Here is a 16,488-nt window from a genome sequence, read left to right on the forward strand (position 1 = left end):
TCACTCCTGGCCAGCAGATATGGCCCTCAATCGAACTACAGTTAAAGTGCGTGTTATTGGGAAGGTTATATCAGCGGAAACATTTCCCGAAAAACGCAAATAGGATGAAAAACATGTTGAACACATATGCACTCAAATAAGCTTTGCTCTGACATCAGAGGCAGTGACACTGAAAGTACTGTATACGGGGAATTGTCTCGCAGAATGAATTTTGTCTAATATTAATGCTTTAATTAGAGAAATTTGAACTAGATGAAATCTGTTGCCCTTGTTTTTCATCCTCCAATTTTTTTTTATCACCTAATTCAAATCTCTGCTGTTTGAACAGACGTTGCTTTGTTCAAAAGTTCGATGTCCTTCATGTCAGGGTTGTTTGCCTCTTGGCAAAAAAAAAAAAAAAAAAATCGTGTCAACCTGTCTCTGACGACGTAGAAGAAGGTTCAAATTCAAATTTGGGGCGTTTAAATCACCTAAATTACACCAGAGCTTTGAGGCACGCCATGGTGAAAGAAGATTCCAGATTGATTTTGACCGCCTGCAGCATACCTGCCAGGTTTGCCGGAAGGGCATTAGGGAATCTGACCGGGGGTGGTAGTAGCAACAACAGAATGGGTAACTTTACACACATTTTTTATATTTACTTACAACATAGCAGGAAATGAACTGTTTCTTTGTCGAAATTACAACCAAGCTACAACACTTAAATGTTTGATGTGGCTGACGACGCCATTTTCAGAAAGTCCTGGAAATAGTATGCAAGTGCAATACAAAACAGCAGGAACTGAACTGTTTTGTTGTTTCGTCTAAACTAACAACAGGCTACACCACTGGAGACTTGCTAAGTCTTCACAACGGCCGTCCAGAATGGCCGTGCTCATGCGTAAAGGAAAGCGGCGGCGGCGCTGCGTTTCTATAAACAGTTAACTAACAAAGGGACCAACAGGCTCACCGTCTGCGCATGGCTGACTACGCTTTTTAAGCACTTCACTGATAACGATGCCAATCGGTGTCGGGTTGGATTGTCAGGTATACCTCCGGTGCATTGTGGCTGGACTGGGAAAAAGATTTGGCCAAAGACGGGTGTGTTTTCGGGAGATTTTTGTTTCGGTCGTACAATCGTACAAACCCATGAAAATTCGGGAGCCTCCCGTAAAATTCAGGAAACCTGGCAGGTATGCTGCAGGGCATCTTTAACGTGTGCCGAAATCTCAACTGCCTGCACCGGAAAAGCAGCTGGGAATCAAACCCACAATGTCCTTAGGCTCAGCAACACAACGCTACAGCCAGAGCGGTGAGTGGAGAAACATGCAATCACTTACCGCTTCACAGCTGAATGAGTTCACAGTGCGGTAGCTCTCCCACGCCCTGCTGTACACTTCGGCCTCGCAGATCTTCATCGGCTGGCAAAGTGAGAGAAACGGTTGCAAGGATATCAAGCAAAGCGTAAGCTTCACACGCTGACCTCCGCATTTAGGGGGGATGCCCAAGGTTAGGTTTCAGGACTCCAGGCACCTCGCACTGAGGCATTCCTCCTCGAAGTAGGTAAATTTGGAGTGTTTACGCTGGCGGCAGCCATTCACGACTACAGGCCTGACTCGGCAAAAGTTGCTAAGCTTAATAATCAAATCAAATCTTTTTATTTTCCAGAATGAATTCTGGATGGTTCCCCGACTAAAAAAGCTGTGAATCAGCTTGACGGAGGCCAGAGAACCGTTCCAATACATAGCAGCAAGCGTAATAACACCAGTGTAAAGTGTTTGACAGCAGACCAGCAGGCAAACACAGAGGAAAGAAAAAAAAAAACAGGTAATAATTTGTAATAAAAAACAGAAATAATGAAAATGAAATTTGAATGACATTGACGATAATGACATTTGAAATCTGGGCGTGTAGCACATAATCGGATAATCAAAACCCGCGGTTTGGAACCACTGAGCAGGGACAGGACATACCCTGTGGTGCTCCGGTCAAAAATGTGGGGATGGGCACCTGTGTCAAAAGCACAGTGATTGCGGATAGGGCTAAATTTAAGGGACACTGACATGATTTTCGGAGCACTTTTCCCAATAGTTTCGTAAGGACATGTCCAAACTATGCCTTTTTTGCTGGGCTGTTTATAATAATTTCAAGTTTTTGTGACAAAGCATTTTTTGACAAACGATTTCTGACAAAAATAAATGCTCATTGAACATACTTTACAAAGCAACTTTTGTAAGAAGAATGGTTTATTTATAGCAGAATTTATAGAATTTATTGCGGAAACAACAGCGTAAGTACTGGCAACTGGCACTAGTTGATATCATTGCTATATGCTCCAAGATATGAACTACAAACAACGAGAATGCTCAAAACACATTTACGACTGTTATGACATTTGCGCATGGGAAAGGGGGGGGGGGGGGTGTACTGACAAGTTGCTACTAAAGGCTCACTCAGCACAGAAGAATCTCCGTAATTGCAGCCAGGAGTGATTAGTGAAATCCTCTTGCCTGCTAATAGCTTAGAAATCTTACTTAACCAACCAAAAAAGCCTATGTTCAGTCTAACTTGTTTTTCTGTTCAAATAACAAATTTGAGAACAAGAGATTCCACTGCACATAAAGAATTCGTTTTAATCAAAATGCAAGAATGCATCCGGCCTGCGTGCACCACAATCAATGCAAACTGAGAACGCTAAGCGACGCTACTACAAACCACTCTTTCCCTTTTAAAGAGCTGAACGAGAAGGAATGTGTTTTTCCCCTTTCAATTTTATTGCATTCATTTATGATTAATTAACATTTTCCCATTTGTTTCACCCCCAATGTTCACCTGCTACATCCACAGATAGCACACCTGTCAGTTATAATAAAGTGGTGATTCACTACGTCAGAACACCGTTCCTAGCATTTTCACTGGTTAGACCTGAACCCATCGAAATCCTTCATTCAGCTGATTTTGACTGCAGGAATAATCATACAATGATCATCCTTGCTTTATTTTGAACAAAAATAAATATTCCACACATTAGGTGCTGACATAAACCTATTTAAAAATGCCGCAAATTAAAAACAAAATAAAAAAGCAAGCACTCTCTTCCTCATGTTAAAAAGGTATCACAAATCAACTAAACTAACCTGAAACCGTGAAAAACTTGGCAGGCCAAAAGACAAAAAGCCAAGGTTTACAAGTACTATCCAGACTTGCAGGGAATCAATTTTATTCTCAGGGTGGCATGGACCCATCAATGGAAGTGACTCTATTCTGTGAGTGGATGCAGCCTAATTAAACAATTACATCTTAGAACCTAGCATGGGCCAAAAAAAAAAAGTATTCTGAAAAGAAATGAAGTGTCCAGAGTATTTTGTTTACAGGGTAACTTGTTTCATCCCTCAAGCAGACAAGACATGTTTACAGCAAGACTCCAGAACTTGAAAAGGGACTAAATTTCTTAAGGCACTGAGCCAATGACACAACTTGTCCCAAAAAACAACTTTTAAGCAACATTTACCAACACGTGCCACGGTGTACTGTATGGATCTCCTTTAAAGGGACCCTGCAGCACATACCATTGACTACTTGGAACGTTTTTTGGGGGGGTAAAGTCTATTGTCCCAGCAATCTTCTCAAGCAATAATTATGAAAATGTGTTCACTGCCACGATGAGAAATCATGCATAATCGTTCCCTTTCAAGTTGACCACAGACAACGCAACGAAAGCTTCGTGTCTCTCCCGTGGAAGGGGGCGGCTCGTGGCGTTCTCTTTGGCAGCCTGCCTTATATTCCTGCTACACTAGCGTCCGAATGTCAGTTGACTCAAATGCCAAGTTGTGCTGCTACACTAGGTTTTGAAATGGCATTCGGGTCAAATGACAGTCAAGCCAAATGAGCACCGAGAGAGACATTTGGGATTTCAAATGCCATTTCTAGCACCCTCGCACGCAGCGTCTGTCTTCGATCGGCAATAAAAAAATATAATACGTCCGTACATAAAACAAACAAAATATTTTTGTTTGCACAACTTTGTTCACTGTTCATTTACTTAAAATATGAAATCAATATATTTAATTTTCCTACTTCCAAAACCAATGCGTCATTGCAAAAAAAAAAAAAAAAAAGAACTATGCAAACAGCCACTACATTAGAGTCAAAACTGGTGTCTCTTCTAATTTGATATTATTTTAATGCCTTAGACTGCTCCTGAATTTGATTGTTGTATTATTGTACGAAAACGGAATGAGGCGACAACAGCGCCACTACAGCACGGCGAACAATTGTGAAAGCTTTCAAATGCCATCGAAATTGTAGTGTAGCACGGCGGATTCTGAATGGCATTCGAAGCACCCCATTTGAGTCAAATGACATTTGGTTCAAATGACATTCGAACCCTAGTGCAGCCGGGGTATTAGCTATATTACAGCCCGGGGAGTTTTCTCCTTTTCTCCGCAACGTCGAGGGGCCTATTTCCCGTCTGGTGCCACAAAAAAGCAGGCATGGTTGCCTGTTCGCAAGCAAGTGCTCAGGCTGGTAGGGCGTTCTTAAAGCAATAAACGCTTGTTGTCGAGTGGTCTCGTTGAAAGGGGAATACTGAGTTTATCACTCGAACTCCGTGCGCACTCAAAACACAAAAGAATGCTAAAACTGCGCGTACAGGTACAGGCACAGAAGAGGTTCGTACATAGCGCCGACGACGGTGGATCGTCACAGGAAATGTGAGAAATAAGCCGCGAGGTTGACCAGTGGCAGCCAATAGGACAGCCATGACCTCAATGACGTCATTTAGGCCATGCCAGGGGTGCATAATGAGAAAAACTGAAGAGAGCGCGGTTGGTTTTTCCGCGTCTTTCGCAGTGATTTGCGTGCTCACTGCTTCACGTGCACGTGTAGTGTTCGACTCAGGTATTCCTGGCAGTGTAATCTAAACCTTGCGCAGGTTTACTTGCACTGTTTAAAGAGTGTTGCAGGGTCCCTTTAAGGGGGACTCACCTGTTAACACTCCTCTGGGACATACTACTCCGCGACCCACGGGCTTAAAAACCATCGTGCGCCTACACGCAAAGTTCTGCAGATCCATGAAAATCCTTTAAACAGCCTAGTTTGCTTATTTTGAGGATACGTCACTTCTGCACTGAAACAAAGAAATGAAACTCTCTCTTGCTAGGCAGCTAGTGCCCTCTAGTGAAAACTGGATTAACCAAAACGTGTTTCTTGTTTACTTTTTATTTCAGTAAAGAAATCATGTATTCCTAAGAGAACCAAACTAGCCCGTTAGGAACATTTTCAAATATGTATAAAGCCTTTTGTATAGGCAGACGATGGTTTTTAAGACCGTGGGTCACGAATTGGCTAGTCCCATAGGAATATGATCAGCTGAGTCCCCTTAAAGAAACCTGTTGACCATAACTCGTCACTGTTTGTAATGTGTCGGTAATCTTCTTCAAGGATAATTGCGAAACGGCGAATTCCAGATGGGTGTGAAATTTATCCTCTCCAGAAACTTGCTACATAGTAGGGAGCCTGCTCTAAATGGCTCTAGTGTGCCCTAGAGCCATAGTTTGCTCTAGATTGTGCTCTTGAGTGTGGTCTAAAGGGCTGAACCCATCGCCCCCACCTTTCCCTTCTTGGCGCGGCAGAGCTCCCTGGTGTAGTTGGCCTTGGAGATCTTGCAGACTGACTCAGTCATCTTCATCTTCAGCCTGGTTATGATCCCAGACACCACCTGGAAAGAAATAATGACAAAAATAAAACAACCCAGTGTCAGTGTGGCAAAACCGGTGCAAGGGAATACGTATACATGTATCAGTGTGTCTAACTGAAAAAATACCGGTTCCGTTACGGTTCAGGTTCGGGTGAAAGAGTTTTGTTGCACTTCAGTTCCGGTTTGACAGAATTACATGCCTAACGGGTTCAGTTCGCAAGCCTGAACCAGCTTGTGCACCAGTTCGGAGAGATTAATTAAAACAACTGAGTGCGAAAAAAATTTCAGTTTGTAGTTCAAGCGGACCGTTATCAAAAAAATACAAGTTTGGTTCATTCAAAAGATGTCTTTGTCTCGACAGCAATGATGTCGATCCTAATGGCAACTTTAAACAATTAAGCTAAATAATCAGAAAAACAGGTGAAGTTGTTACCTTTCACCAGGCACTTTCTCGCCCATCCCTTGTGACGTTACAGGGACTTATTTATGCGATTGGCAGATTCCAACCGAAGCAACAGCTAAAAATCAGGTTTGTGAGGTTTAGTGGTTACCCCACTCTTGTTTTACTATTCCTCTTGATTGCTAGCATACAATTAAATGCCTAACAAATCTGTTGTCCCACATTACGTTACCGCTGACAGTGGGTGGAATCAAAGTTGAAGGTTCTTCATCGTTTTTGGTGAATACAACGCCCTTCGGTGCTGGCATAATGAAAAGTGAGTTCCAAGGGCTATATTCCACTCAAATGAAGCATGGTCACGGTTTATTTTGCTTTCTTGGTTGCTTTGAACTCCGATGCAGAGCGCAGCAGGGGAATCACATTGACGACGACCTTAGGCGACTTCAGTGTGCAGCTGCCTTTCACGCCCGAGAAAAGCAAAATCTACTTGCACTTTTGCACTACTAACAATATAAAAACATATCCCACACATTCCGACAGTTTTCCACCAAGTTGAAACATCCTTTCCGGCTCCTCTTTTATGCAACAAGCCTCTATGGAGTCGGCTTCACATCTATACAGAAGTGAATTGGTGGGATAGCATTTTACCAAAAGTAATGTAAGCAGCCTTATATCACAGTATGAAAGCACCATGTACCCCTCTGCATTCCCATAAATTTTAAAGTGCGACAAGTAGGCACTTGTACAGTGTGGGTCGCTGTTTCGCGGTGCCACCGATGGTGCCGAATTCCTCCTCGAAAACATCATTTTGCAGCACGGCGCTCCGCAGGGACCTGTCACAGACCGTGGCTGTTCCTTTTTATCCAAAGTCGTCGCCGACCTGTTTCGCTCGTTCTCCACCTGACACAAGTTGACCACAGCGCTCCATCCCCGGACAAATGGTCTGGGCAAACGCTTTAAACCGTACACTCACCGAAATGCTGGCCACGTACGTCTCAACTAACCGCAAAGGCTGGGGCGCCGTGCTTCTATATATCACATTTGCTCACACCTCTTCACGTGATAATACCAGCGGCTATTCCTCCTTTTATCTTTTCTACGGTCGGCAACCGACTTTGCCAATAAACACTTCCCTGCCTGCGACAGCCTACGCCTGTGATCACACGTGCTGCACTAGCACGTAATGTCGCTCACACGCGGCTGTGTGAATCCCAGGCAACCCAAAAGTCCTGTTATGACGATAAGCACCACACTGCGTTTTTTCCGCCTGGCTCTCTCTGGCCCTCCTGCGAACACGTCTCCACCGTATTGGCCGTCCCGCAAAGCTGATGCTTTGTTACGACAGACCTTATCAGGCGCTGCAACGGCTGACAGATGTCGCATCCGAAGTTTCTCCTGCCCTCCCCATCCCAGGCATCTCCTTCATCGGACATTGTTCACACTCCCACCTCACGGCCTACCGGATGCCTGCCGATAGCGACCTGGATCTTAGCCAGCACCGAGACGGTGCTTTCATCGGCGGGGGACGACGTTACGTGACGTTTAGACATGCGCTGGCAAACGACAAAGAAGTAGCAGCATCGCAGGACGCTGGTAAGCCCTTGGGTCGAGGAAGAAGGGAACGTTGATGTGCCAGCTTGCGAACGGTTCGCGTACGCGCTACGGTACTGCGTACTCCTGTAGATAGTGTAAATATCGTAAACACACCTTCATTTCATTCGGACTTACTTTCATGGACCTTTCCAACCCTTCAATCTAACTCCGGTCGTAAAAGCGAATTCACAGCGACCTGCCTGCTCATCAATGTGGCGTCTTGCAAAAGCAGCACGTATGGCTCTGAAATAAGTACCTAAATGACCACAAAACAAAATAAAGTTGAGCTAACATTCCTGAAAGGGACCCTGCAGCACTTACCATCGACTACTCGGAATGTATTCTAAGGTAAAGTCTATTGTCCCAGCAATCTCCTCCTGCAAGAATTATGAAAATGCGTTCACTGTCACTGAAACTACACGCAATGAGAAATTGTGCATACCGTAATTACCCGATTCTAACACGCCCCCGATTCTAACAAGCACCCGATGTTCCAGGCAAAAAAAATGAAAAAAAACTTGCACCTTCGATTGTAACGCACACAGAACTTTGTGACCAAGAAAAACGAATGCGAGAGAAACGGGCGATTTATTTCCCGAAGCAATCTCGCGCATCTCACTCCTCGTCGCTCTCCGAGAGCTCCTTGTCGCCTTTCGCTGACCGCGACATCTCTACCTCGATGCCATCAAGCGCGTTCGCGATGCCACACTTCTGAACGAATGTTCAACCATGTTTGATGGGATCGTGGCCCACGCCTCCCACGCCCATCCCGCCAGCTTCTCCAAAGGCGCACGCTTCAGAAAACTGCTCGTTGTGAACGCGTGGGAGCCGCTCGTAAGCCGTTAAAGCGGCACACCTTCGTTGCCGCTTCTCCCATTGCTGCTATCAAGCGCACAAGTGGAATAATTTGCCGATTTGTGTGAACGCTGATAGAAAACTCTAGACGTGCTAGGCGCCTAGATCCGAAAAATTGTTGCTAAAAGATTTGGCGCCATCTTGAGGTGGCGATGGCGTTGGGTAAAACGAAATTTCAGCTGTTTCGGCAGTTTTGGTTTCGTATCCGATTCTAACGCGCATGGCATTTTTCGGCCTGTTTTTCCGGAAAAAAAGTGCGCATTAGAATCGGGTAAATACGGTAATTGTTCCTCCTTAACTCGTCCGCAGACAACGCGACGAAAGCTGCGCGCTCTCTCCAGGAGAGGGGCGCGGCTCGTGGCGTTCCTTTTGGCGGCCTTTGATATATTAAAGACCGTGGAGTTTTCTCCTTTTCTCCGCAACGTGGTAGGGTCTATTTCCGGTCTGGTTCCACAAAAAAGCAGGCATGGCTGCCTGCTCGAAAGCAAGCGCTCAGGCTCGGAAGGCGTTTTTAAAGCAATAAACGTTTGTTGTCAAATGGTCTCGTTGAAAGGGAAGTATTGAGTCCGTCACTCAAACTCCGCGTGCACTCAAAACACACAAAAAAATACCATAACTGCGTGTACAGGTTTAGGCATAGAAGAGGTTGGTACACAGCACCAACGATGGCGAATCGTCACAGGAAATGCGAGAAATAAGCCGCGAAGTTGACCAGCAACAGCCAATAGGACAGCCATGGCCACAATGACGTCGTTTAGGCCATGCCAGGGGTGCATAATGAGGAAAACTGAAGAGAGTGTGGTAGGTTTTTCCACGTATTTCACACCGATTTTCACGCTGAACGCCTCACATGCACGTGTAATATTTGGCTGAGGTATTCCTGGCAGTGCAATCTAAACGTTGCGGAGGTTTACTTGCACTGCTCAAAGAGTGTTGCAGGGTCTCTTGAAGCATTGAAAAAGAAATGACATTGTGGCTATGCTGAAATGTCAGTGCTGCCAACTGTTGTGTTTTTTCCCTACATGTAGAGCATTTTTGGAATTTTTCTCTCGCTGTAGGGCCATAGGGCCGCTCGACCATTTTTCTGCAAGGCATAGGGTGATTTCGAGGTTTCTTGTTGAACTCGCAGTTCAAAGCCAAATGAAGCCACGAACACATGAAATTATTCCTTCATCTAACAGGTTGCAACGCCAACATTGGCTGCTGGATTGCGTTTCTGCGGCTCCACTCCCAGGCAAAGTGTGACAAGAAATCAGGCTCATCGGAGAACGACAGAGTGCGGGCGGCATTCACAACTGGGGGAAGACGTCGTAATTAAGAATGGAACTTTCGCTACCCATAGATTGGGGGAAAGCTTTCCTCCGTGATCATAATGGATTAAAGGGTTACTCTTCGCATAAAGTTAAGGACTAATATACATTGTAGAAAACACGAAGCTCTATTGCTGACGGTTCTATGGCGGCTGCAGTCACATCATGCAATGTGTGTCTGTCTGCCCGTCGTTAACATGAGATATAGGTAGGTAGCGATTTGGAAGCTAACAGAGAATGAAAAAATTCCACTCTGCTAAGTTGGGCACAGTCCAAGGAGCCGACAAAACAAGACACGCTTATTTGGAGTTTGCGATTGAGCATGCCTCCTAGTAAGCTAGCTGAATGAAATTGACACGGACTCTAGTGTTGTTGAGCACACAATCTCGGATATGTCCACTTTTTCCTGTAGCAGCCCATGTAATGACAGCAGACGGCAGTTTCCCAACGTTTACGACTTCGTAGTCATGAGCTATGCAATCGTGAAAATTAAATAAAACTCTGAGTACTGCGAGAGTCGTCCTTGCGGCTAAATACCACACAATTTGCTTCAGACCATTTCTGATTAAAGAAAACTTACAGCCATAGTCTGCAACCATTCCATCATAATAGTTCTGAATAGGTGCTCCCGTGACGCCTGGCTGTGCGTGCATGCTCCTTCCTCCAAACGCAACCACATACAAAAGGGTGACAGGTGACACGTGCGCTTATACGGGAAAGACACCGGTCCAAACATCACTAGGGGAGCCCTTCAAGGTAGATGCGTCTGGACGGTAAACATACCGGCAGAAACGTAACTCTAGCAGCTCTATAAAAGGCAACACGAAACATCCGCGCACAAATTGTGAAACCAAAACACAGACAGCTTAGCTGTCAAAGTATTAAACTCAACAAATGAAAATTACAAGAAATAACTAAAATTAACACAAATGAAAATAAATAATTGGTACATATCTAACAAAATAGCCTTTTTTTTTTGCGTAGGGTGGAGTGTAATGTTACCAACAATATTGCATAGGGCTATGTAGGGCTTTTTTCATGCTCGGTATGGGACATTGCAGTCAAAATTGGTTGGCAACACTGTGTTGCATCGTCTAGGTGGCATTGCATGAGGGAAAAAAATGTGCAGCTTCTTTTATGGCGACGCCACACCTAGGCGATGAGGCGCGCCGTAGTGGAAGGCTCTGAATTACTTTTGACCACTTGGGGATTATGAACGTGCACTTCATTTCGATACAAACAAAGTTTTCGTTTTTCGCCTGCATCTGAAACGTGGCCGCCACGGCTCCTTGGGCTGAGCAGCACAACGCCTTAGACACTGAGCCACCGCAGCGGGTGAAGTAAAACTCGAACTTCTGGTCAGCAAGGAATGTGAGCATATGTTACTTTTGTACAAAGAAAGCGAAAATTTTAACACTGACGATGCCATAAAAAAAGGATTTCACCGAACAAACCGCCAACCTTTACTTACGACAATGCGCTTTCACCACATGTGTGTTTGAATCACTCTCTCATCATATATGTAAATATTTCTTCCTACAGCAACGTGTCAACATTATCCACTTGATGTTACCTAAAGTTAAAAAGAAACGACAGAGAGTACGCTTAAAAATACTGACTTAATCATTTTTTTCTCAATTTTTTTCTGAGAACAAATTCTTTGAATACAATTCTGCATACGGGCTCAGGTAACTTGTAAATAAATAAATAAATAAAAGCGAAAAGATCTGCCCCAATTGTTTATAAAGACAAACAACAACAAGAAAACCCATGATAATTTGGCTCAGTCTGTAAGGTTTGAGAACAAGTTAAAACTTGGTCATTAAATTATGTCTTGTTTCAAAATAACCTTGCAAATAATGACCTCTGGAAAAGCCGTAACCATATCAAACGCCTCATGTTAAAAAGTGAGAAAAAATGCATTTCAGAGCTTTTTGCTTAGTTCAGGAGCTTTACTGGCTAAAAAGTTTGACGACCACTTTTTATCGTTAGCTGCCTTCACTGCCAAGCGACATCGTTAAACCCAATGAAAGATTTTATGGTGTACACAGCAGTGAGGACTAAACGTTTTTACTTGTAGTTACTGAGTGGTCAACCAAAAGCCTAATTACAAAATTAACTGACGTGGCAATTGCGTAGAATGTAGTTTACTTCTTCAAGATGCCATCATGTCAAATTAATTGCCCAATACAAGTTTCTACAAGCAGAAAGTTTGTGACGTCTTAGTTCGGCCATGCTAGAAATTGTTTGTCAAAGTGGCTCGACTGCACTTATGCGATGCTAAACAGAAACCACAACCTCTCGTAGATGTTGCGCAAGGTTTCCAATGTGTTTGCGAGGAGCTTCTCTTTAGAGCTCTCGTAGCAGAGGTGCCCTCATTGTTGTTTGTGACGAGGGACGTTGGCACGTTGCTGGCGGTGAAGTTCCGTGTCTTTCTCATGTTATGGCTGGACCTCATCCAACTGAGCTTTTTGTTCTAGTGACGTTCCGTATTCTGCGCCCATATCTCTCACGTTTGGTCTTCAGCCAAACAAGGTCTTTGTTCTGGATGACACTTCTCACCCCACGCTTGCAATTCTTGTGCTTGTTTAGCTTTGAAGTTTTCCCTGAAGCTTTGCTGTCTCACTGCATAAGTAAGCCGTCTTTCCTTTGCTCTGTCAGTGCTGGTAAGAGCTGCGACAATTTGGGCTCCTTTCATATTTTTTTTTTTGTGCACACGACATTCTCAGCTTTGCTAGGTGTTTCTGCATCTTCGTTTGCCATCACAGAGTGGTTAGTGTGGCGAAGAACGTAATGCAGTGGCGCTTTACACGGGCACATGCGAGATTTAGAATCCCACCTAGTCAGATCCTGTTTTTTTCTAGGGCAACGTTTGAAAAATTCATTTATGTTGGTACCAGGTAATAAAAATACATACAGAGAAATGAAAAAAAAAAAAAGCCCTAACCCAGGCCTACTACTCTATAATGGGCAAATGCGACACAATCGCTGCACATAGATTGCTAGAAAATGCATGCGCAAAAGGTATGTGTATATTAAACTGGAACATCGAAATTCTGTGGTGTTCCTTTAATAATTTTTTTTCTCATATTTCTGATTTTTTAGTTGTCTTTTGTTGTAACTTCGACAATAATAGCAATGGACTAATCTAAACTCTGCATAACGGACCTGCTTACGGTTTATGCTCAGAACCTCTTCGAAGTTTATGCCCTATTTAATTGCCGATTTTATTGTCGGGCAATGTTATCACTAACGGTGACAGTTAGTTCTTTTGCTTCTTAGCAACAGCTTACAATTAACTATGGCTGCATGGTCGTTATTTTTTCTCCAGAAACAATGGGCCAGGACGTTCGATCCCGTGTGACGACAAATGTGGCTCGCACTGAAATTGCCGATGCCTGCACGATTGCAACTTTTTTCGCTAAGAGAATTTCACACCGAAAAATAATAACGAGAGCACTAAAAGAACCTGTGGCGTGCAAACACAGGAAGCCGCCGGGCGGGGCCCCTCGAATAGCAAATCATCCACGGATTATGCGGGCAGGAAGCAGCAATGCCCCGCCCTGTAGGCACAGGATGCCTCACAGACACTGGCTGCGTACGTGCGACAGGACTAACGTGAAACTTCAATGCACGTCTGCTGTGCGCAGCTCTTTTTCTCGGCGCCCATGACAGTTCGATGACAGGAAGGTTACAGTTTTGCAGTTTCAAAATTTATGAGCTCAACACTCCTACGGTGGTATCGAAGGGGAACTCGCATCACACTGGAGCTCATAAAATGGCTCGAAAACTTTGTAAAATTGCTGCAGAAATATCTTCAATGTCAATTTCGAAAACAAATGAAGAGCAATAAAAAAAGGCCCTCCACACACGCATTCGCGCACACACAAATGGTTAATGCTTAGAAAAAGAGAGTGTTTAACAATAAAGTAGGGGAGGATTTGACATGAAATCCAGGCAAGTACTGTAGGGAAAGAGAAGGAAAAAAAATGGCGTGTGCATGGTGCAAGGGAAAGGTTATAAATGTAAAAAAGAAATAATCCCACAGCGCTCCCGTCTTCCCTCGTGAGGGAATGTTATCTTTGCGAGAGGCAAGCGCGTTTGGATCATACGATTTAATCTCCTCTAATGAGATAGCCTGTACAGAAAGGTTTTTCTCATAGCAATAAAAAATCATACGATGTATACGCGACTCACTCAAAGGTACGGGTCGCATTTTACGATGATTGAAAAATAGCACCAAGCACAACAATCACAAGGCTTATTTTAAGTTAGTTTGCGCTTAGCGCAGTCTTCCCGGAGATATATTCCCGAAATTCACGCCCCTCTGTTTTCGCTTAAGTTGCGGTCACGCGCCAAAGCGGAATTCCTTCTCCTGTCCCACGCACCCTTGATTTAGTATCGCGACCTTAGCCAGCACTTTTAGGCGACCCCTCTTTCCCCTCTCCAAGAGAAAACAAAGGTCGCGCGACGGCCAGCAACAGAATCACGTGCTAGCGCATGACTCGATCGCGCAACTGTCGCTCCGATAGCGTCGCCACCGTCCCGTCGGTCCCGTCCCGTGCGCTCTGTCACACTCACCTGCGTTTCAGCTTCGAGGATGTTCACGACCGTGTCGTAAAACTCACGGCCTTCGACCTGCGTCGACGCCACGAAGTGAGCTTCGTCGAGATAATTGTGGAAGTCTTTCGGGTCGTGCTTCACGGGAGCGCCGGGCATCAAAGCGGCCCAACTATGCGCCACTAGGACGCACAGGACGGCGACCGCCAGCGACGAATGCAGCCTCATGGCGGCAATTTACAAGTTCGGCTCTTGAGGAACAAATGAAGCCTTGCAGGACACTTTCAATCGAACTCGCACCTCCACACGAGCACGCGAGCGCCTACGTTGATTAGATGAGCGCGGAGATGACAGCGAAACAGACGCTCCGCGTCAGTTTTGATCTTTGTGCGTATTTTTGTTTTTTGACGCAAACCATGGCGCCCTCTGTGGGCACTAGTTCCACTCACCACAGCGACTATTTTTATGGCTACCACACGCTTTGTTCCTTATTTTACCCGCCCATAACTAGCGTAACTTTTACATAAAAGCTTTTAATTACAACTTATTACAGTTTTACTCTAGTGTCAGGCGGTGGTTGTGGTCCGCCGCCTGACGGACGGAATATGAGACAGAAAGAACCGCTGGATTTAAATTGGCGAACACTCTTGCATAGGCGCCGACTACGCGTGCGGGGCTCGGGGGCGACCTGATGAGGTGTCGGCACGCAAAGCCAGACAGTTTCGGGTCCCTTTCTCCTATTCTCCCCCCACCCCTTCAAAACCTCGAAAGAAAGAAGGGCTCGGGGGCCTGAGCACCCTCCGGGATTGACCCCCCCCCCCCCCGCCTCCCCTCCTCCTCCCTATATTCCCCCATATTCTTACCTTACTCCCCGAAGTTTCATTGCCAGTGCCTTTGCCAGTGGAGGTTTTTTTGGAGGTGCCTCTGACTTTTCACTTCAAATTCTATTGTGGCTAAAAGCTTACTGCGTCATAGTTGGCGAAGGCGTGCACATCTTACTTTCATACTTACCGTTTACCGCTTGAAATCCTTACCATAAGAGGACAAACACCCCAGAAGCACCCGCGGCCGTTGTGCCATCAATATTTACATACAAAATCATTTTATGCACACAGAAATTCGTTATATATATATATATATATATATATATATATATATATATATATATATATATATATATATATATATATATATATATATATATATATATATATATATATATAGACGGAGCCTATACTCACCATCGTTCTGTAATGTTCTGGGTAGCCTATTCTCAGGGAATGAATATGTCGTATATGTTCACATCGCTTAATTTGCGGGCTTTTTTTAGCATGAAAAAAGACTGCAGTGTTCATTGGCCTTTTCGGCAGCGTTCTTTATCAGCGGACTGTGCAAATTTTGCACATGAGTGTTCTGCGTCTGATCTATATTGCTACTCTTTTCGTTAGGAAACCCTGACTACTCACGGAAAAAAAAAAAAAAAATCCCGGGCCATCTCCACTGACGTGAAACCTGCGGAGCGGCGAACCATGTAGTGTAAAGTGCTATCTTAGGGCCTGGGCATATATACTTACCAACGGAGATGAAACCGTTGGGGGTAGAGGTAAGCAGCTTCGCTGTAAAAGTCTCATGTATTTGAAGCACGAAGCATTCTAGCGCGAGGCGTTGGAAAAAGAATGTCCCGGTGTCTTCTGATAGTACGTTCTAGCACGATCGAGGAGTAAACGATTGTCCCGGTGTTTTAGTACCGTCACTATAAGACGACGACGACGTTCTAGCGCGAGGGGCGAACAAGTGTCCCAGTGTTTTAGCACCGTGACTATATCCACGATGACACGAGACGATGACACGAGACGACGACATGAGACGCCGACAGCCCGAGCACCTAAAAGGGCTTTGCCCCTAAACGAAGCTCTTCAATAATTTACATTAAGGATGAAGACATCGTCACTTGCGCGCAGAGGTCATATATATAATTCCTTCAGTACTGAAAATGAGGCCAAGCCGCATTCACTCAAAACCAGCACAACATTGAGATTATGGTGTTTAATGCGCCAAATTCTGCACGTAGATTGATGTTTATTGCGCCGTTG

At 44.7% G+C, this 16,488-nt stretch overlaps 1 protein-coding gene across 1 annotated transcript in view; it reads right to left on the reverse strand.

Moving 5' to 3' along the window:
- The window catches only part of LOC144149512 (cathepsin L-like), a 58,705-nt gene extending 43,920 nt beyond the window's left edge, over positions 1 to 14,785 (reverse strand). The window contains exons 1-3 of the mRNA XM_077681115.1: positions 14,417 to 14,785; positions 5,591 to 5,698; positions 1,320 to 1,400 (exon numbers count right to left, since the gene is read on the reverse strand). Coding sequence (XP_077537241.1) covers positions 1,320 to 1,400; positions 5,591 to 5,698; positions 14,417 to 14,623 — 396 coding nt within the window. The 5' untranslated portion in view covers positions 14,624 to 14,785. The remainder of the gene's footprint in view (positions 1 to 1,319; positions 1,401 to 5,590; positions 5,699 to 14,416) is intronic.
- Between the last annotated feature and the right edge of the window lie 1,703 nt (positions 14,786 to 16,488).

This window comes from Haemaphysalis longicornis, unplaced genomic scaffold (genome assembly GCF_048455015.1).
Source record: "Haemaphysalis longicornis isolate Haplotype H1 unplaced genomic scaffold, Haemaphysalis longicornis Haplotype H1 scaffold_8, whole genome shotgun sequence".
NCBI classification, from domain to species: domain Eukaryota; kingdom Metazoa; phylum Arthropoda; class Arachnida; order Ixodida; family Ixodidae; genus Haemaphysalis; species Haemaphysalis longicornis.